Genomic DNA, 22,472 nt, shown 5'->3' on the forward strand with positions numbered 1-22,472 from the left:
TTTATGGGGTTTAGCGCCCCATTGCGGCTCAGTCTACGAGGGACGCCGTAGTTAAGGGCTCTGGAAATTTCGACCACCCTGGGTTCTTTACCTTGCACTGACATTGCACAGTACAGGGCCGCTAGAATTTCGCCTCCACCGAAATTCGACCGCCTAGGCCGGGATCGAACCCGCGTCTTTCGAGTCAGCAGCCGAACACGATAACCACTGAGTCACTGCGGCGGCCTGTATCCAACAAAGGTCCGTAGGAAGAGGATTTTCATAGGCCTTAACAAGGACATAAGCGTTAAATTTACCGAGTGATTTTTATAAGCTCAAGAGAGAAAACTTGCTCGGGCCATGTGAAAAATATTCGCAAAGCCTAATTTACATTTTCTGTGATTTAAACGTAAAGAAAGATACGACTACAGCTGATTAGAGTTGCTTGGACCAACGGTGAAATTTTGAGGGGTAAAATTTCCGTAGCATCACACGCTGTCACGACGAAGATGTCGAACAACAAGCACATGTAAAACACAGATCAGGCTGGAGAAACGCTACCAACTAGACTAGAGGTCATGCAGCACCAAAAAATTGAGGTAGCATCCACGGAACGAAGAAATTCCACGAGCTTATACGCGTACACTGCAAATCAAGGACCCTCCTTTTGAAAGCAGCTATATTATTCGTTGAGCAATACTATTCATTCAGCAATATTATTGTCCTTTTGAAAGCAGCAATATTATTTTATTCAGTTATTAATTAAAAAGAAATGAAGTTGAGTGGACTATGTTGCAGGTATCTTCTATCGGAAAAAGCATAAAAGTCCACCTTGCCAAGTTTTTCGCGAACATTGTGCACATCTCCGCAGAAAGAATAATCATATCAAGTTAGTGTCCATAATATGACCCGAACGGGATATCCACCGGATAACGTTTCAGCACATCTAAAGCAAAGACTTCCCACGGACATGCCTCGCAAAAACTCAAAGGTGTTCGGATATTCAGCTATGGTTCGGATATACCTGTGCTCGGGTGTTGTCACTGGGTCACGGGGGCAAGCCTTCGTCAGAGTGCCCATGTGTGGTCGTGTCACTATGCACCAAGAACGAACAACGTTAATTCTGTGTACTAGACAGTACTTTGTCGGAAATAGGACACATTTACACAGAGCACGACTCCTTCGGCGTTTGAGCAGCTTCTGTCTACTGCAATTTAACGCATGCGAAAGAAAAAGCTACTACCATGTGCGTTGCGCACACGAAACTTAATCGCTTCGGATTCGAGACAACAGTTTTCCGGTCAGCCGGTAGGTCCCCTTCAAACGTACTGCGCATTAGAGTAGTGATTTGAGCTTGTTAGTCTGGATTCAAAACCAAAGGAAGCAGGGCGAAAAGATGAGAACGAACACAGAAGTTCGGCGCCCGTCCTATCAGAGTCTGTGTTTATCCTCGTCTTTTCGCGCTGCTCCCCCTAGTGATGTGCAGTTTGCGTCACCCTTTTATAGAGCGCCCAAATGGGACACTGCCCTGCAAAAAAAGCGACACCTCGCCGCATCTGCTAGACTGTAGATACAACTATTGGTTTGAAGTTGAGTCATATAGACCTACAAGCGCTGTGGGCACGAGAATTTTGCTCGCATACGGTGGGCTACTGTATAATTTCGGTTTTTGTTGTTTGATGCTAATTGCTCGAGCGTTCTACACAAGGGTGACGCAGACCGTACTGCATGCGCACAAACCGAACTGAGTCCAGGTGATAAGGAAGTCCTGCCCGCCATAGCGATATCGTACTTTCTACTCTCTCGATTACTCTCTCCGCTCGTCGTTATCTATCCGCTTCTCCCCCTTGTCGAGGGGGCGGAGCGTAACTGGATACCTCTTCGGTGGGCGGTGCTCATTGCTCGGCCGCCACGGGCAACCACTCTCCAAGGGTCCGCGAGAAAAAAGATACCGGCTTTAACCTCCTCCTCCTCTTTGTCGCTGCGAGCTTTTAAAGGAGGCATCAGGACCCCCGAGTTTGCACCGCTATCTTTTATGCTTCGAGACGAGTTCGAACAGCGGTGTGACTTCTTTCGCTCGCGACTGACGACTGTCCAGTTTTCTCCTCAGAAAAGTTCCTGCGCTTGTGAAATTCGGGTCGGACTTTTTGACACTCTATGCGGTTGAGACAGCAGCTCCAAGTTCAGCTGACGCCCCCTGGGAGCAGGTGATGACGATACCGATGACGTGGCTTTTTTCAACCTGACACCTCGTGGTAGCTGCAAGAGCAGTGTCTGTGCTGGAGAAGAAAGGTTGTAGCAGGCGCGGTGGTTTGGCGGCATCAACGAGGGAATAACGCCTACTATTGAGTCACCGTTGCAAACAGTATGTGCGTCATACGTCCACAGAGAAACCTGACTCTTCGGTAGATGAAAAGAACGGATGCTTCTGCCGTATAATTACCAAGGCGACAAGCGAAGTTGTTACCAAGGGCGACAAGCGAAGCTGTCGCCCTGCAGCAGGATATTGAGCCTTTCTGCATCTTCTGGACTCTACTAGGTGGCGCTCTGCTCAACAAGCTTTTCAGTAACGGTGCGAGTGGTAAACTTGTGTACTAACCACATTGGTGCAGATCTTTAAGCGGCTGCAGTATCATGCGAGGTGTTAGATCAACTAACTGAATGATGAATTAGAGTCATGAGGGCGGATTACTACGTACGTTCCTTCAAGGAGTACCATTCTCTTACGGTCATCGCATGTTGCAGCTGAGAAAGATATGAAACAGTACACGACGTCAGAAGAGCGCTTTGTGTTCGCCGTTCCCTGCGCCCTTTGAATACTAGAGGCTTTCAAGCTTAAAGGAATTTTTCACGTTTCTTCTTTTTCGCCTTTGTCGGTTGTAAATTACAAGTTTGATTCATCGACGACTTCTGAGGCTAAGTCGCATTAAAACCACAGGGAATTAAAGCGTTTAACGCTGTTTTTGAGACGTTATTTTGCCTCGTACACGGGACGACCGCACCTGACCAGCGATGGAAGACTTCCTCAGTTTGGACTTTGACACGGCAGACTGCTCCTGGAAGTTGTGGGAAGGCATCGAGGCCGAGCCGTGCTATTTCGACGGGCTCCTGGAGTTGGACTTCGCGTCTGACCTCGGCCTCAGCACTTCCTCCTCTGACGACGCATCTCTAGGTGAGTGAACGGACTGGCTTTGCTGTTCACCAGGTTTACTGGCCCCAAAGACGGGAAGAAAAAAAATGATAGACGATTTGCGTAGCTGGGCCAAATGCGAACTATAGGCGCTCTAGTAGTTCGGTTTTCCCTTCGGTTGCGGTGTTTAGATCCAGTGTTCACGGATGGAAGTAGTTCGTATAGCGATACTGGGATAATGTGCATATATGCGGAATTGGTCATTCTCTCCCTTCATGGATGACTGTGCGGTGGTGCAGCGGTTAAGCATAACCAGAAATTCTGGACAAAAGCATTTATCAACCGGAAACCGTTTATGAACGCTTTTTTTTCATATAATGTAAAATTTCACCATAGCCATCAATATATGCGCAGATCAACCGACGGCAGTGTTGTATTTATTTTTTTTCTAGTAACGAATTTGCTATTCTGAAAAGCGTTCCCCACTGGTCTTTTATGGCAGTCTTAACTGTTCGATGCGATCGATGGAAATACTTTAAAAGAAATATTTCGCTACACATAAGAAGAATGCACCATTACCTTCATTATTTCTGTAACCATATGTTACAATGTTCCAATATTCAAAATTTTTATCCAAAAAAGCCAAACTTGTTCGAATGCGACCCAGGTCGCTGTTCCCGAGCAGCCTCTCACGATTAATTGAGCTGCCGCTTGATCGGTCGGCAGATGCATGAACACTTGCCACAAAACTGACTTCAGAGAGGCAGACGGGCATACAGAGAAGCACACAACGGCTAAATGCAGAGAATGGCCACTATAAGTGGCAGTGCACTAAAACTCACATACACTCAAGCCTCGTTAAAATGGACACTTTGGTTCCCGAAGAAAACTGTCCCTAAAACGAGTCGTCAGTTAACGAATCGCGAAGAAAAAAAAAATATGCTATGATTAAGGTGTGCCTCTGTCCATACTGGTAGCCAGAGAAGTAGAAATTGGACATTTTGGCCAGCTCCAAGCCCATTTTCCTGGTCGCCATTGTGCTTGAAGTAATGTGGTGCAGCTTGACGCGCCTAGTGGTCTATAACATGCTTGATGGCGTCTCACGGCTAAATGTGGTAATTACTACTGCAGTCGGATACAACTCAGCAACGAAGCTGCTTTTCCCTCGTCAAAGGAGGACCCCCCCTCCAGCCAATGGCGTTGGCCGATTCTCCTGACCCTGCTAGGGTGACAATGCTGGGGGCGGCAGTTGAAAGTGCACAGCCCCCTCCTTTCATGGACCGGGATAGTGCCCTCCGTGCGTCTTCACGCCGCTCCTTGTATTGTCATTCTAGCAGGTTCATAAGAATCGGCCGACGCCATTGGATGGAAGGGGATCCTTTGACGGAGAAGAGCAGCTTCTTTCTTGAGTTGTATGCGTCTATAGGGCAATTCAAAGCACTCAGCCAGCTGACAGCTGCTGAAATACGGCTTTCCACGTTGCACAATTTGCAGAGGGAGTTTTCGTCCCAGTCATTTGTGCAATATGGAAAATGTTGAGGCGCATCGATTGGGCAACTTTGCACTGTAAAGCATGAAACCATGAAGGGAAAGGCCCATCACTCAACCATTTGGATTTTATCTCTGCATTCCTCTGGTGTACTGCGGTCAAGATGCAGAAATTGAGACACCTGGTTAGGGTAGTAGAGATTTTGTTCTCAATGCCGTCCATATTAACGAGACAAAAATACCATGCGCCGTAATGAACAGTGTGCAATTTCTCCTTGTCCATAGACCAGACTCCGAGTTTGCATATCAATGGGGCGTAAATACACTGAACAAGTTTGGTCCCAAAGAAGACTGTCCATACTTGGAGTTGCCCATATTAGCGGGGGCTGTATTTAAAGCCACACAGCGGTTTTAAATAGTTAAGACCATTTAATTAGTTGGTTTTCTGCGAACGACTTGATCAGCCGACTTTTCCGTAACCTCTGACGCTGTGGAAAGGAAGCTATTGTGAAAATTTTTGCTGATGGACACAACCGCCGCGTACCGCAAAACACGATTGTGTACACGCAAAACCCTGACCCAGGGAGCGAGTTGTGCTCCTTTCTTTTTTTTTTTTTCAAAATTAACGGAGTGCATACCTTCCCCTTAATTTGAGAAAAGGAAAGACGCGTAACTGTCTCAGTTTTTTTGGTGGATTCCAACCGTTACTCACAGCGCGACTGAGACGTCCACTGACCCAGTGAGCCAGTTACACTTGCTACTCAAAGGCTTCACACACATACACAGAAACGTACCGCTGAAACCCCGGGAGTGCGGCTAGAGATGCTTTTGCGTTAAAAATTGCTCTGGTCCCTTAAACAGTGTAATGCAGCACTGCTGCCATATGTGGTATGAGGGGGTCGCATAAAGCCCCTGAACTATCGCACTGAACGAACATTTCAAACGAGCGATTCAAACGGGAACAGCTTAATGAGACGACTTCAGTTGATACAGATTTAGTACCTCAGTGGTTAATTCTCTCTCAGAAAGCGCTATTTTGTCAAGGGCTGTTTAGTACGCATAGTTCCTCTATACAACACAAAAAAATTTTCGGTGCCTTGCCGTATCCTTTAGAGGAATAGGGCGACAGCCGATGCTCGGCACGTTCTGCGGTAGGCTCTGATGTTCACCGTCTATGCACAGTTACACTGTAGCTACACATCTTCCAGCACTATTCGAAATTTATTAATGTGAAGGCATTAGGGGGCTCATTGACACGAAAAACTGGCGTCTCCCAAAAGGTAGCGGCGTTACAAAACTCGCGATTGGTCGAATAACCCGTTGTATAGCGACTTGGGCGAGTTGATATATGTCCATTATGAAACAACAGCGCGAATAAGGCCGTGGACGAATGTAGCTCTCGATGTGTCGTCTTCACTTTCGTCCCCATCCTTATTCGCGCTGTTGTTTCATAGTGGTTGAAACAGTGTGCAGTCATCACAGGCGGGAAAATACGAATTGTTAACCAGTTATAGCGAATATTAGTAGTTACAACTGCACCAAATGCAAAGGAATAGATTATGACTGTAATAGGATCGAAATAGAATGAGAAAAAAATGGAATAGAATTGAAATAGAATTGACATTGAATTCAAACAAAACTGGAACAGAATTGGAGTAGAATTAAAATAGAACTGGAATAGATTTGGAACGGAATCGGAATTATTTCGCATTGCTCGCCTTAATCGACTTGTGTTCCTTAAGCGCCCTGGATAATTTTCCGCATATAATATGTTTTGTTAACTGCAATGTGTTTAAATTTGCGTGGTCGACACTACGAAGGTCTTGTTTTTAAACATCAAGTCCAATTGTTCGGGGTAGATTTTCGACCGCATTATACGAACTCCCTGACGCCGTGACAGCGTCTTTAAAGGCGTTCGGATCCGCCGCGGTAACTCAGTGGTTAAGGCGCTCGTCTACCTAGCCGGAGTACCCGGGTTCGAACTCGACCGCGGCGGCCGTGTTTCGTTGTAGGCGGAACGCAAAAGGCGCCCGTGTGCTGTGCGATGTCAATGCACGTTAAAGAACCCCAGGTGGTCGAAATTATTCCGGAGACCTCCACTACGGCACCTCTTTCTCGCTTTCTTCTTTCACTCCCTTCTTTAAAGCGCGGTTCAAGTGTCCACCGAGGTATGTGAGACAATAACGGCCCATTTCCTTTCTCCTAAAACCAAAAACCGAGGATTAGATGGCTCATCGAGTCGAAAACCGGGAGTCGCCCAAAAGTGGCGACGTTACAAAACTCACGCTTGGTCGATTGATTTGATTTATGGGGGTTTAACGTCCCAAAGCGACTCAGGCTATGAGAGACGCCGTAGTGAAGGACTCCGGAAATTTCGACCACCTGGGGTTCTTGACATCGCACAGTACACGGGCCTCTAGAATTTCGCCTCCATCGAAATTCGACCGCCACGGCCGGGATCGAACCCGCGTCTTTCGGGTCAGTAGTCGAGCGTAACCACTGAGCAACCGCGAATGCGATTGGTCGATAAGGTGTGACGTCATAAAAGTCGCCATAACACGAACGGTTAACCAGTAATATAGTAGGATACACCTTAAAAAAAAACGCAGTTGGTAACAGTGGGCCATGGACCGCGGCGTCCTGCAGTACTCCGCTCCCCTGACACAACCGTGAACGAAGTCCCCTTTTTAGCAGTAGTATACTACTACTAAAGTGCCTGAATAAAGTCTCGTAGTACTATAGTAGTACGAGACATTGCTCAGGCACAACACTTAGGCGCCTAAGACGTAGATGGTCTGCTGCACAAGCAGGCGCTGTTCGTCTCCACCTTTAACTCCAAGCTTGTCCAGCCAGGTCCCGACAGTTTGGGAGAGGGCGGGAAAGAAACCCGATTGCAGAGCATCCTGGCAGGCGAATAAACAGCGGGAGAGGTTGACATAAGGAGCAGGGCAGTTAGGACATGAAGGATCGCGACGGAATGTGTACAGATAAAGCCGTGTAGGTGTGACAAGTGTGTTAAGTTGTATGCGTCGAAGGATGTGAGCCTACCGCACAGAAAGGCTATGATGAGGGTCGGGGTAGAGTTTACGGTCGATGCGGTGAGCGCTGCTGTGCTCTTTGATTGTGGCGCGAAGGGGCATTCGCGACCCGCCCTCCGATGGCCTTAGCCTTAGGATCAGCGATGCCGTTGATGAAAAAAATTGGTTGCTTTTATAAACGCAATTTTTTCATACAGTGTAAGATTTCACTACAAAAATCAATATATCTGGATATCATCCGACGGCAGTCTTGAATTTATTTTTTTGTTAACGTTCTTGCTATCGTAAAAACCGTTCTTCATTGGTTTTCAACGGCAGTCTGAAATGTTGGTTGCGATCGATGAATGCGCTCTAAAAGAAATATTTTGCTACGTATCAGAAGAATGGAACATTACCTTCATTATTTCCGTAACAGTGTCTTTCAGTTTTCAAATTTTCAAAGTTCACTGTTAACACATTCCCACTGCTTCGAGTTGGCGATTCAAGCTGTGTCACGTGGCCGGATACGACTCCTGTGGTTATCGTAGCTGATCGTGAGTAGTCGGAAAACCAGGAAAGGAGAAAAGTGTGTTTCCTTTGTGGCCACACGGCTACAACTAGGTGAGGAGAAATCTTTGTTGAGAAACAGTGAGCGAGGTGCTGCCAGTGGTAAGGAAATACTACTTACGGCAGGTAGCGACTGCAGATCCGAATAACTAAAGCGAAATAACTAGAAGAATAAGAATATGGTGGAGGGCATTTTGGCAGGTTATCTCAGATCATGAATGACAGTTTACCAATATCCCTCAAGAGAAAAGTACACAACAGCTGTATCTTACCGGTACTCACCGATGGGGCAGACACGTGGAGGCTTACGAGGAGGGTTCAGCTTAGGTTAAGGAGAACGCAACGAATTACGGAAAGAAAAATTAAGAGACGGGAGAGGGCAGAGTGGATGAGGTAACGAACGCGGGTTGATGACATCCTAGTGGAAATGAAGAGGAAGAAATGGGCTTGGGCAGGGCATGCAATGCGAGGGCAAGATAGCGGCTTGTCCTTAAGGGTAACAGAGTGGATTCCATGAGAAGGCAAGCTTAGCAGGGGGCGTCAGAAAATTAGGTGGGCGGATGAGATTAAGAAATTTGAGGGGATGAGGTGGCCGCAGCTGGCAAAGGACAGCGTTAATTGGAGAGGCATGGGAGAGGCCTTTGCCTTGCAGTAGTCTTAAACAAGCTGATGATGATGACGGCAATAAAAAGCAATTAAATCTCCGTAAGTACTCTTACTACGAACGCATATTTTCAACGCAGGCTTGTCTCCTCTTCTGGAAGTTGCCCCCGTACCCACGAGTGACTGCTGCGAGCAGCTATTGCAGGGAGTCCTGCCCGACGCCAGTACAGACGCTGACGCCCACGAGGCGGCGTTACTCTCGGCCGAGGTCTGCAACGCGCCTCCCTCGCCGTCCGCAGCCAGAAGCCAAGCCAAAGCCACATCGCGAAACGCCGCCCGGGAACGCAGCCGCGTGAGGAGCCTTCGCAGCGCATTCCAAGCGCTGCAGAGCTCGCTGCCCTCAGTCCCTCCGGACACGAAGCTGTCTAAGCTGGACATCTTGGTGCTGGCTTCGAACTACATCGCCCACCTGGGGGCGCTACTATCGGACGACGAGCAGCAGCAGCGTGGCGATGACGGCGGCACGGTGGGGTACCTTTGGCTGCATATGAGCTCTCGCTTCCACTCGCTCGCTCGCTCACTCACTCACTCACTCACTCACTCACTCACTCACTCACTCACTCACTCACTCACTCACTCACTCACTCACTCACTCACTCACTCACTCACTCACTCACTCACTCACTCACTCACTCACTCACTCACTCACTCACTCAGTCACTCACTCACTCACTCACTCATTCACTCACTCACTCACTCACTCACTCACTCACTCACTCACTCACTCACTCACTCACAAACTCACTCACTCACTCACTCACTCACTCACTCACAAACTCACTCACCCACTCATAAACTCACTCACTCACTCACACACCAAATTACCATGTCAAACATGCATTACTAACTGATTGTTTTTAATAATCAGGATTATTAAAAAGAATATTATTGATTAGGTGATGCATTTACTATTAACTATTCGCAGAGCTCCCCAGACGACTCTCCTGGAAGGGAGCTTGATTCCACCAACAGCAGGAGCTACCTGCATCCTGTCAAGGTAAGCGTGCTAAATGTAATTCCAGCTGCTCTCGTTTTCGCCTCATTCTCATTTCTCTCTCAGCACAGATCAGGACAACTGTACTGCTTTTATCAGTGCTTGCAAAAATTCGGGCTTTGGTTGCAGTTTCAATTCAATTTCAATTCTTTATTTGTTTTTATTTGTTAGTTGTTTGTTCGTAACGAATACTGAGAAAAGCAATGGGCTTGTAGAATGTTCCCTTGAAAACAAACAGCGACGCCGATCAGTAAAAAAAAATCTTTCTTGATGCTTCGGCTCCTATATATAGTACGGTGTCTTTGTCAACAGTCACCAAAAATGGTTCGTTTTCAATAGGGTTGAATAATCGCCGGAAGGAGCGTGTGTATTTCGGGTTTAAATTCCATATAATTTGCCATTCGCTTTTTATGAGTACATGTAAGAGATTCTCTCCGCCGTGCGCTGGAACACGTCGATTCACGTCCACTAACGGAGTTCCAGATTCTTAGACACTGGCCGCGGCGATCATCGGCGTTGAGGGCCTGCCAGGCCCTCCTGCGGTTCTTAAAATGTGTCGGGCCTGTACGATGGCTGTGACTTTGCCGAAGCCTTTTAGCCTTCTGCTTTTTCTTCTCTCTCCCTTTTCTCTCTCACCTGTCATCCCTTTCCCCCACCGGTTAACCTCCTCGCCTTTCCTCCTCCTCCTCCTAAGCATGCTGGGCTATGGTGGCTAGAAGCACCATAGCTGGGCTTCTAAAGTAACATGAGATATCTGTCAGCGCCTTCCCGTACTTTGTTTTTAGCATAGCGTGAACCATCTATCGTCGCCGCTTACCGCGGCCGGCAGCCACCAGTGCGCACACCCAGATGGCGCCACATGCCTGCACCTGACCAGTCTACGCTACCTGCGCATGCGCACTGCCGAACGGCGGCAGCGTTAAGCGGTGACGGTAGACGGTACACGCTGCGTCAAAACCAAGACCTACTGAACTACAGACGTGCACATATGGCGGGGTCCTATGGAGCAGCGTGCCCGAGCTTTCGTTATTTTTTTCGCCGTTGAGAGCGCTCGGTTAACCTGTTCGTATATGCTATGATCATCATCATCGTTTGCCATTTTGTGCACGATATTTAATACATTTGTTTTGTCTTTCTCTGCTATCTTAACATCAGCAATGAAAATAGCCATAATAACGTCTTCTTTTCGCTCTGGAAGAGTATAAAAAACGTCTTTCTTTTTGTCCGCTTTCTTTTCGTCGGCACCACCGTGCCTAGTATAGATAAATGGATGATAATGGTTACGTGGACAAACGACAAAACTGCCTTGTTTATAATAAAATGGTGGACGAGGCATTTTCTCTACAGGTCTTTGCCAAAAGTAACCAGGCTGCATGGTTTGCTTCTAGCTTGTATAGTGGAGCCCTTATTGCTTTCCTAAAGATCAAAACGTGTTGGAAGGTAAGAAGACCCCCAGTCCTTACCTTTAACGACCATATCAGCTTCAGGGAAGCTGCAAGGGCTCCACTGTATGAGCTAGAAGCAAACCCTGCAGCCTGGTTACTTTTGACAAAGACTGTACATACTAGCGCCACGCTGCCCGTAGTGTTTCTATCCTAGCGGCAAAAGGCATGAACTAGAACATGCGCGCTGGAGCAGGGCCATTTGTGCAGGTCTGTAGTTCAATAGGTCTTGGCCACGGTGTAAGGTCTTGGCTAAAACTTTCTCTCTACTGCCGACGTAGTGCCGTCACCGACGCACCATCAGTGACAATGAATGCACACGAATTTGCCGAGCTCGCTATCCTAAGTCAACTTCTTGATTGCGGTGCGCGTTAGTGGAGCCCCCGTTTACTGTCCCATTTTGTTATTAAACGCGGGGTCGCGTACGCCGTTATTGTTTCTCGACTACAAACACCGAACGGCGGCATGATTCCGCGAGGCACGCAAGCGTGTTTCGATCTCTTGTCTGGCGCGTGGCTTCAATCGATGAGGACCGGACGCTGCGTGCGTGTGCGCTGGTCACGACGGAGCGCAAAACGCCAGAATTCGCGTGCGGCGAAGGACTGCAGGAGCCGGAAATTTTGTAAGGATTCGTTGTACGATTTATTCTTTCCATCCAAATCGGAGGCAGCCTCAGTACACGAAGCCACGGTTGATACAAGCTAGCGAGCGATGTCGCTCACTGGCTAAACTATCGGAGGCGTGGTTGACGAAGTAAAGAAAAAAAGTGGTAGGGGTTTAACGTAGTTAAACCGAGTAGACGTGCGAAATCATGTGTTCGTTCTTCGCCTCTTCTTTCTGGCATCTGTTGTTGTTGTCGTCCTGTAAATAATGGCGCGTACCCACTGCGGGGGATTGGCCAGGACACAGGCGGCGACTGACAGGTGCTCAAAATGTTAAATAAAAATGAATAAAAATATAACGGTAGTAGTAGTAGTAGTAGTAGTAGTAGTAGTAGTAGTAGTAGTAGTAGTAGTAGTAGTAGTAGTAGCAGTAGTAGTAGTAGTAGTAGTAGTAGTAGTAGTAGTAGTAGTAGTAGTTGCATGTGCACACAACCGCATTTCTCACTCTTCATCTTCACACCCTCTCTCCACTCGGCGGCAGCTGCGGGACGCCCTCCTTCCATTAGCTGCAGCTGGCGCGACGCTCCGCCGAACTAACCCGAGCTTCCTCCCATTGGCTGCAATGCTCCTCCGAACTTTCCCGAGCTTTCTCCCATTGGCTGCAGCTTGCTTGCCCGAGCTTACCCGAGTTACTCCGATGTTTCACACAATACAAGATTCTTACTCGGGGATGGTACGTCTGGAATAGGGATTTCGCACTAATAATAGTACTACTACTACTATTACTACTACCACTACCCCTACTACTACCACTACTACTACTACCACTATTACGACTAAACTACTACTACTACTACTACTACTACTACTACTACTACTACTACTACTACTACTACTACTACTGCTACTACTACTACTACTACTACTACTACTACTGCTACTACTACTGCTACTACTACTACTACTGGTACTACTACTACTAATACTACTAATACTGCTACCAACACTACTACTACTACTACTAATAGGTTGGTAAAAACGGAAATGCACAGTCACTTTCTCACTCGGTGGACACTCGAATCACGCTGTGCGGGGTCGAAAGAGGAAAGAGGTGCCGCACTGAAGGGCTCCGGTCTAATTTCGACCACGTGGGGATCTTTAACATGCACTCAGATAGCACAGCACACTGGCGCCTCGTGCGTTTCGCCTCCATTGAAACGCGGCCGTAGAGGTGGGAATTCGATCCTGCGTCCTCGGATTCATGCAGGCATAGTAACCGCGTACCGTGAAATCAGTCACCACAGGATACGCCCCTCAAGAAGGCTAATTGCCTTAGTGATGTAGGGACGGAAATAAGGGCAAATCAATAAATGATGATGCTCTGAGGTTGTTCCTTAATTTGTCGCTCTTTTTCTTTGGTTTGGTTTATTGGGGTTTAACGTCCCAAAGCGACTGAGGCTATGAGGGACGCCGTAGTGAAGGTCTCCGGAAATTTCGACCACCTGGGGTTCTTTAACGTGCACTGACATCGCACAGCACACGGGCCTCTAGAATTTCGCCTTCAAGAAATTCAGCCGCCGCTGCCGGGATCGAACCCGCGTCTTTCGGGCCAGCAGCCGAGCGCCGTAACCACTGGGCCACCGCGGCGGGCTCTCTTTCTTTGCTAGTACGCCGCCGAAATGTTTCGTTCGCTAATTAAACGTCTTCTAGGAGGGAAAGAATGAAAGCGCCTCGATATCGCTTTGAAACCATTATTAGCGACATCAGCCCGATTTTAATTAGGGCGTCAAGATTAAATACACTGCGTTGTTGAATACAATATCAATGCGCAGTTTCCGTACCACAAAACAAAACTGCTCACGGAGGTTGAAAAAAGACAGAAAAAAAGGCGCGACTCTCGTCATTAATACAAAATATTCCAGAGGGCGTCGCCGGTTCTTCTCTTTGTGACACAGAAGCTGTTGCCTTATTGTGCGCCAGGCGTCACGATTTCTCAGTCTGTGGTCTGAAGCAGCGGCGTGAGAAACAAACGAAATATTTTAACGCGTGAGCGTTAAAGGCCCTGTTACCCTGAAAATCCGCCGTCGGCGTTGTCGTCGTTGCGTGCGAAACATAACGAAGACCATTCTGGCAGGTTGTGCCCAAAGAGCAACCTTGGAGGCGGGTGGGTTAACTAGGTCACGTGACCTTGCAGCGTCATCACAACCTGCCAACCGGATAGTGAGCAAACTGCCCACCGTGCACAGTTAAATTAATGCTTGCTCGGGAAGAGCAACCTGGGCGGCGCAGGGGCCACCGCTGGGAGCACCTTCCATCGCAGGGCAGTGGCGCACCGCTTAACCGCTGCACCACTGCACCAGGAGTGGTATGAGGACTGCCAGGGATCTAGAATGTAAAGGGGAGAATGACCTTCTGCATTTGTGGCAATTAACCAATTACGCTACCGCGTCATACCCTTAATAGTTTAGTTTAGTTTATTGGGGTTTAACGTCCGCAAGCAACTCAGGCTATGAGGGACGCCGTAGTGGAGGGCTCCGGAAATTTCGACCACCTGGGTTTCCTTACCGTGCACCGACATCGCACAGCACACGGGCCTCTATAGCATCTCGCCTGCATCGAAATTCGGCTGCCGCGGCCAGGATCGAACTCGTGTTTTTCGGCTCAGCAGCCGAGCGCCGTAACCAGTGAGCCACCGCGGCGAGGTCGTCATACCCTTAAGGCTGAGCCTATGTGTCCCCTCAAATTTTTTTGAAAAGGTTTTGCTTTTTTATTTATATTTTTAAGGGACAAAAGTGAAGCACTTTTATGCGAATCAAAGTGTGGAGTGCACTTTTTGTTCGGAAGCACATCAGTTTTTGATATAATCATCACTGGTGGCAATTACCTTCCATCACCGGTACACTGCAGTCCCTGCGTATCATCGCAGAAGTCTTCAGAGAGACTGTTCAGCATCACTAACCTTGCACCACCGACCTCACGTCATCAGACTCACGGCTGCTGCCCAACTTGAAGGAACATCTTAAAAGTGCCAGTACAGCTTGTCAAGGAGAGGTCACCAGTAAAGTGCGTCGCTGTGTCATCTACAGCCGCCCTCACTGTTTGGCGATGACACGCAGAGACTTCTGCATCAGTAGCGGAAGACCTTCCACGCTGGTGTGCGGACTATATCGGAAACTGAGGTGCTGTTATGAGAGACTGCCCTCCATACTTTCATTTCAATATCCCTTCCAGATTTGAGCAATACTTTACTTTTGTTAATCAAAATATATTTCTGAAGTCTTGCTGTTCTCACCAACGTACACCAAAAATATTTAGCAGTATATTCAACAGTTCTTTCCCTATGGTCTTTTTCAATGCTATGGGCTATAACCGTCTCTACCTCCTCCGAAACATGCAACAACGTTTCATGGCTCTTTTTAGTTAAAAACACAAGTGGAATATTACAGGTTCGAATCACCCGCCACTGTGATTCGGTGGTTACAGCGTTCGGCTACTGAGCCGCAGGACCAGGGCTCAATCCCGGACTCAGCGGTCGCATTTCGGTGAAGGCGAAACGATAATAGATGCCACTGTCCTGTCCAATATCAGTCTAGGTAGTCGAAATTATGCCGGAGCCCTCCACTACGGCGTCCCTCGTAACCAAAAATTAGCATTGTAATGACCTCGACGGCTAGCGATAATATAACATCTTCTGACAAAGCTACCGCCCAGGAGTTCAGATTTATGCAACCCCTCTTGCATATGAATTGGCCATTTGCTTCCGCTTTACTGCGTTTTGGAGCTAAACGCACAATACGCAAAGCTGCAGCACTGACTCCGGCCATATTTGGTGGGGGTGATGTTGATGGCGATGATGATGATGACCCCGAACGGGCGGACGGAGGCCAGGAAAACACATCGAACGGGCGCGGACGGGGCTGGGACGTCGATACTTAATCTTCGCATCGCGTTGTTTCGCTGTGTGCTGTGGGTCGACCGGGACCTAACCAGCTCCTGAACGCAGGGTGATCGTATACATACACATGAAAGCAAGGAACTTTCCTTTAACCACGTGGTTCTATGAAGCATTTCTTGCGCATTTTTAACGTCCGGTTGCTGTGCGGTTGCGGCTGTCTAGAATCATTTCAAGCATTGATTAGTTCACCGGCAGCGTCGTTCGAAGTCGTCCCAGGATATTAGACAGTTTTAGCTGAGCTGCAGTTCGGGGACATATGCCCGCTGCATTAGCTTTACTGCAGCCCACTCTTCCATCGACCCGTTGCGGAGAAGAGCGTCTTTTGACGTGACTCGACTGGGCGGTCCACACACGCACGAGGCCATCTCCTCGGTCGCCGACTTCGGGGACGCGGGACTAAGCTTTGCCCGGCTACAATCGTGCAGCATGCCAGATGTTACAGCAGGCCTCGTGTGGTTCTGGACATCAATGGTTCGTCGTTCTTTCATGCGGTGCTTACGCAAGCGGAAGACCTAACTTTCCCAAGAATATTAACTGTAGTTTCAGAACCTTTCGGGTAGGCAAACTGTTGGCTGTGGTGTCGCAACGGTTGTGGCGTTCTGGCGCTGAGCGCAACTAGCGGTTGCAACTAGCGGAGCGCAACTAGCGAGACCGTCCTCGATGGAAGCGAGATGTACCTGCCGCCGTGACTCAGTGGCTAAGGCGATCCTCTTACGAAGGTGTCTTTACACAGTCTATAAATTTTCCGTGCACTTTTGTCTATGAAGTTTATAGACTTTCTTTAGACAAGTCGTATAGACTAGTCTACAGGCAATAAAAATCCTATGGAAAGTCTATAGACGATCCATAGATTTATGGCAATACAATTTTAGTCGACTTTTTTTTCTATAGACAGTCACTAGGCTACGATTAGACAAAAGGACATATCTATAGGAAGGCAACAGAGTCTATGAGAAGTATATAGATAGTCTATAGACCATTTTCATATGGGATCAACTGTTTTGCGCGAGGCCGCGGGACCAAGTACAGGACACAGGGTTCGCATTCGAATCCAGGCAGATTGCAAAAGATGCCCAAGTGATGTGCGATATCTGTGCCCGTTATAGGATCCCGGGTGGTTGAAATTTTTTCCGAGCTCTCTACCGCTTCGTGCAAGCTATAATGCCTTTGACATGCAAATATATGTTATTATTATCATTAACATACCCCTGACGATTTTTCACACTGGCTACTGGCTCGTCAGTTCTCAGAAAAGGAAGCCCGACAATTTTCACTCACGGAAGTATTCCTTATTAATTCGTACAATATTTATACACATTTGTTTCTGCAATAAAACATTATTTTATGTCGCATTCTATGTTCCAGATACATTCTCAAGCGACAATGCAGAACGTATGTGGTCGATATAAGCTGGTGTTTTTTCAGAGAAAAAAAGGATGAGGGAAAGCACTTGTTCAGAGAACAGAAGAGTGGATAAAACTGTTATTTCAAAATTAAGGTCCACTGTAAACTTTAAGCAGTGTTGCGAGTTTTCAGCACATGTCTGAAGATTGCTATACAGAGTCACACACAATGCCAAAGTCAATAAGAATGACCGTCTAAGCAGGCCATCGATTTTTTTCTTCCACTGAAAGGTTTCACAGTTGAATGAATTAGGATGGGAAACTCTTCCCTCTCTACGAAGCAAGTTACGACTTCATCATCATCATCATCATCAGCCTGACTACACCCACTGCAGGGCAAAGGCCTCTCCCATGTCTCTCCAATTAACCCTGTCCTTTGTCAGTTGCCGCCACTGTATCCCCGCAAACTTCTTAATCTCATCCGCCCACCTAACTTTCTGCCGTCCCCTGCTACGTTTGCTTTCTCTTGGCATCCACTTTGTTACCCTTAAGGACTTGCGGTTATCTTGCCTTCGCATTACATGCCCTGCCCAAGCCCATTTCTTTCTCTTGATTTCAACTAAGATGTCATTAACCCGCGTTTGTTCCCTCACCCACTCCGCCCTCTTCCGATCTCTTAACGTTACGCCTATCATTTTCCTTTCCATAGCTCGCTGCGTTGTTCTTAGCTTAAGCTTAAGTTACGACTTAAACTCTCGTAACGAATATATCACGACCAAATCGGCATTCGAAAAGAAATGTACTTGCACAGGCCACACCAAGTCTCTGTTCGCGCTGATCACCGTGTTGAGATTTTGGAATACCGTGCCAAAACTAATATGTTCACCAGTTCGTTTTTTCGAAGACGTGAGAACAGTGATAGATGTCAAAATTGCGGGGGAAAACGCAACCACGTGACAGGGGATGATAAAATGTCGTTATACACCAGATTTGATTGATCTGGAGTAAATAGTTAATTAATTAGAGGACAAAAGGTCATTTAGATGTCTAAATAGCCCCGTACGTGCATATAGTGCGAGGACGTGAAAAATAGCCGTAGAGCTCAAAATTGGAAGAAGTAAAAAGAGAGGGAAACAGACAAAAGAGAGAAAAGGAGGCAAACAGTCCCTCTGTTTCCCTCTCTTTTTAGTTCTTGCAATTTTGAGCTCTACGGCTATTTTCACGTCATCGCACTATATGCACATCCGGAGCTATTTCGACGTCTAAATGACATTTTGGCCTCTAATTAATTAACTATTTACTCCAGATCATTCAAATCTGGTGCACAACGACATTTTATCATCCTCTGACACGTGGTTGCGTTTTCCCCGCAATTTTGACATCACTGTTTTCACGTCCTCACTCTATGCCGACGTCCGATACTACTTTGACGTCTAAGTGACATTTTTGGCTCTAATTAATTAACTAATTACTCCAAATCGACAAACTTTGACGCGAGTCATCCTCACATCATCCTCTACACACACAATCACTCTTTTTCGTTCAACTCTCAGACGTACGGAGAAATAGCCGACCACGCGTCTTGCGGACACGAAAGCGTCGACATAGCAAAGTATTGTTTTCCCATAAATAGTGTCGCCTGACAACGGCGTCCAGTTTTCCCGACACCGCACGAATTTATTGGCGCAAAGCATGCAGATACGAGCGCAGTGGGCCAGCCGTCGATCGACAACTAAGCGGTTCGCAGTGAAAAGTGCGACAGCAGCGGCAACATCTGTGATTATGGGGTGCTAAGGACGCGCATTTTGCAGCGACAAGGGATTCGGCGGAAACACGCGAGAGTCGAAACACTGTGTCGTTATGGAGGAACTTGCACGCGAGTGTGGTGAGGAAAAACGTAGCCCTCGCATTGTTTTCTTTTTGCAAAAAAACAAAAAACAAAACACGCATGTCCGCGAGGGCCGTGTAATCTAGGAAATGCATGGCAAACGGGAAGAAAGCACAATGGAACTTTGGAATGGAAGGGAAATAAACAGCACGCTTGGGCGAGAAGGAGAAAAATACATGAAAAGGAAAACAGACACGAAGCAAGACAGAAATAGATGTTTTAACCCTTTCAGGCGCTTTGTACACAATTGTGTAAGCTGCAAACTTACAGCTTGGTCTGGCAAACTGGAGCACTTAACAGTGATTTCATTATTTGAGTCAGATTGAGCACCCTTCTTCTTGTCAATAAGTTGCTTTTTTGTATCACTTAGCGAATGCAGTCAATAATATTTCACATAAGAGTGAGCTAGGTAGCACTTTGTCCGCCGTGTTTGTGCAGGAAGGTTTTGCCGCAAGTGAAAAGATCGATTGTTTTTGCTCACTTTCGAGTGTAGTGTGAATCTTCGAAACACAAAGTGATTCCACGATCCCTAGGATGTTTACCTGACGCACGAGAACCTTCAGATGTTGTTATTTCCGACAAATCTGACACTTTGTACGGAATTGTCTACATCGTTGTAAAATTTTACCTGCTGGTCTTTCACGTTCGAAAACTAACAAATTACCTTTCTTGAGGCTTGAATAGACTACTTAGGTGAAACCTGCTCATCTGTGTTTCTTGGATGAATTTCACATGCACTTGCACGATGAAAATATTTTCTTTGTATAACTTGCTTGAAAATTATCTGTACTTATTCTGTTTTTCATTTCTGTGCACCCGACATCTTATGTAATACCCTCTAACCAGGGTGTTTAATGTATTAAGGTGAAGTGAAGACGATGATGATGATGATGAAGTGAAGTATGGCGCATCAGCAACGAAAGACGGTGTCAACGCAGACCAGCAACAATGGTCTCGAAAATCGCCATATGCCGTCCACGTGGTATCAAAGGAAAATACATACATTTTTTTCCCGAAGGTGCGGGGAATTTTACCCAGGACTTTCAATTGCGAGACGGGCACACACCTCCCTGGTCACAAAAATTTTTTTCTTTATTGCCGACTTCGACGTTCCGCAAATCAAACGATATATAATTGATAAAGATAGGCCACAAAACAGCTGTTTCTTGGGGAACAGAGGTGAACCCGGTATATGCGTTGCCTTACGACTGCATGCTAATGACTAGGCGTGTGATTAGAAAGGAAAGGTTGGTTGGTTTATTGGGGTCTAACGTCTCAAAGCGACTCAGGCTATGAGGGACGCCGTAGTGAAGGGCTTCGGAAATGTCGACCACCTGGGGTTCTCTAACGTGTACTGACATCGCACAGTAAACGGGCCTCTAGAATTTCGCCTCCATCGACGCGGGATCGAACCCGCGTCTTTCGGGTCAGAAGCCGAGTGCCGTAACCACTGAGCCACCGCGGTGGGGCAGAATGGAAAGGTAAGTGAATAAATAAAAATAAAAAGGAAATAAATATAGAAAACAATGCTTTCACATTCCAAGCGCGTAAGTAGCCCTAAATGCTGTATGTAAATTTTTGCAGAAGTCGTGTTACTTTTCTGCACAAAAGCTCAACATATGTATAGCAAGACGGGTATTAAATGACCAAAGCACTGCTTTGGCACCCATTGTCTACAGATCCTCTGGAACCACGAACGAAACAAGGTTACTTAAAAAAACTCAGTAGTAGGAAACTGAGAAAAAAAATTACAAAATAACAAAGCAAGTAAGTTAAGCACGTCGATAGGGAGTTGCAGTGCAATTATTGCTTAGTGCAATTCTCTCTCTCAAGCCTCTTACGATGCATAATGATGGACAAACGTTTGCGGGACGCTGATTTGCGGAAATAAATTTATTTCTGCGTTACCTCGCTAGACAGGCAACTGGTATATGTTCCAGCGCATGGAACATGCATGTTTCCTCGTGCTGCTCTTTTCAGTGGCTGAATTTCTTGAAGGCGAAATTCTAGAGGCCTGTGTGCTGTGCGATGTCAGTGCACGTAAAAGAACCCCAGGTGGTGGAAATTTCCGGAGCCCTTCACTACGGCGTCTCTCATAGCCTCAGTCGCTTTGGGACGTTAAACCCCAATCAACCAAACCATCTTTTCAGTGACCTACTGCGCCTGAGAACGCAAAAAATTGCGAGGGCACTTTAGCAACTAAAGTGTTCAGAAGCAAAAGCCGAGGACACTATGCCGTGACGACTTCCGGTGGATGTGACGTCACACCGCGCCCATGGCTATATCGATACCCAAATTATACATCTTTCAGGGATCTTAAGTGTTAATTTCGCTTAATTACACATTTATCCATCTAATTTGACACAAATCCATCGTTTTTCCGACCATTCTGTGACAATTTTCACTATGCCGTGATGACTTCCGGTGGATGTGACGCCCCACCGTTCCCGTGGCTATATCGATGTCCATGCTATTTCGACAGAATTTCGACATTTTTGTCGTTAGTTAATTAACTAATTAATATAAAGTAATTAAACTTGGCTTCTAGGTTCAATGTTTCCTCCTCTATCTGAAGACACCATTCATTTTCTCCTAACGTTTCTAGTTCCCGAGTTATCTCGAGTTAAACGTTGTCAAAGGTGTGACACCCTCTGCTAACGAACGGCTGTATGAGCCATTAAAGGCTTTCGCCTTAATAAAAATACGACGACAGTGACAGCATTGCGTAAGTAGTGAAAAAACGGACACAGACACCTAAACACGTAGCAGCAACGTTGGTTTTAATGCTCTCGCATTCCACTTTTAAGGTGACTTGAGCGTCCTCATAATAATTTTTTCTACAAATGCTGTACCTATGACTGTGAACGTAAGTATGCGAGCTCGTACTAAGGCATTTTGTTCCTTTCAACGCAGAAATGGCCCATGCGCTCTCGCCTCTACGCCGGTACCAAGCCGTACGCAGACGACAGGCCTAGGAGGCACGCCAGCGACCTCCTGCAGGCGAAGAAACCTCCGAGGAACAGCTGGAAGCGCCTGGAAATCAGCAGCCGGGCGCAGTACGGCTACGACGAATAGTTGCATGGCGACGGCTCGGGGGCCGGTGGTGTTGAGTGTGTGCAGTTTATACAACGATGGTGAGGATGAGAGCGCTGTAGATAGACTTTCTCTGTGCGCATCACAAACTGTAGTTCCTCCATGTGCTTCTGCTACAGTGGTTATCGCGTATTGTTCACCTCACTTCATTCTTACCACATTTAAAACTTTTTTGCACATTAAAGATATTATTTCTTTCGAATGGCTGTGAAGAGGTACTGGATTTTTTAAGTTTTGGTGGGACGTAACATGGCCCTTTTTATTGCGAAAGCAATACTACGCTCATGAACGGCCTTTCGCGCAGCGGCGGC

General features: G+C 46.9%; 1 protein-coding gene across 1 annotated transcript; it reads left to right on the forward strand.

Moving 5' to 3' along the window:
• The first annotated feature begins 1,977 nt into the window (after positions 1-1,977).
• LOC149366595 (uncharacterized) lies at positions 1,978-22,363 on the forward strand. Its single transcript, XM_089563477.1, has 4 exons — positions 1,978-3,151; positions 8,925-9,310; positions 9,770-9,841; positions 21,982-22,363. The coding sequence occupies exons 1-4, from the start codon at positions 2,992-2,994 to the stop codon at positions 22,141-22,143; spliced, it is 780 nt and encodes a 259-aa protein (XP_089419603.1). The 5' UTR covers positions 1,978-2,991; the 3' UTR covers positions 22,144-22,363.
• The last annotated feature ends 109 nt before the right edge of the window (positions 22,364-22,472 follow it).

The sequence above is a fragment of the Amblyomma mixtum genome, chromosome 1 (assembly GCF_055824585.1).
Source record: "Amblyomma mixtum isolate Tamu chromosome 1, ASM5582458v1, whole genome shotgun sequence".
Taxonomy (NCBI): domain Eukaryota; kingdom Metazoa; phylum Arthropoda; class Arachnida; order Ixodida; family Ixodidae; genus Amblyomma; species Amblyomma mixtum.

Coding starts and splice junctions, on each gene's coding strand:
- LOC149366595 (XM_089563477.1), top strand. CDS start 2,992: ATGGAAGACTTCCTCAGTTTGGACTTTGACACGGCAGACTGCTCCTGG. Junction 3,152..8,924: donor CTCTGACGACGCATCTCTAG/GTGAGTGAACGG, acceptor TTTTCAACGCAG/GCTTGTCTCCTCTTCTGGAA. Junction 9,311..9,769: donor GTGGCGATGACGGCGGCACG/GTGGGGTACCTT, acceptor AACTATTCGCAG/AGCTCCCCAGACGACTCTCC.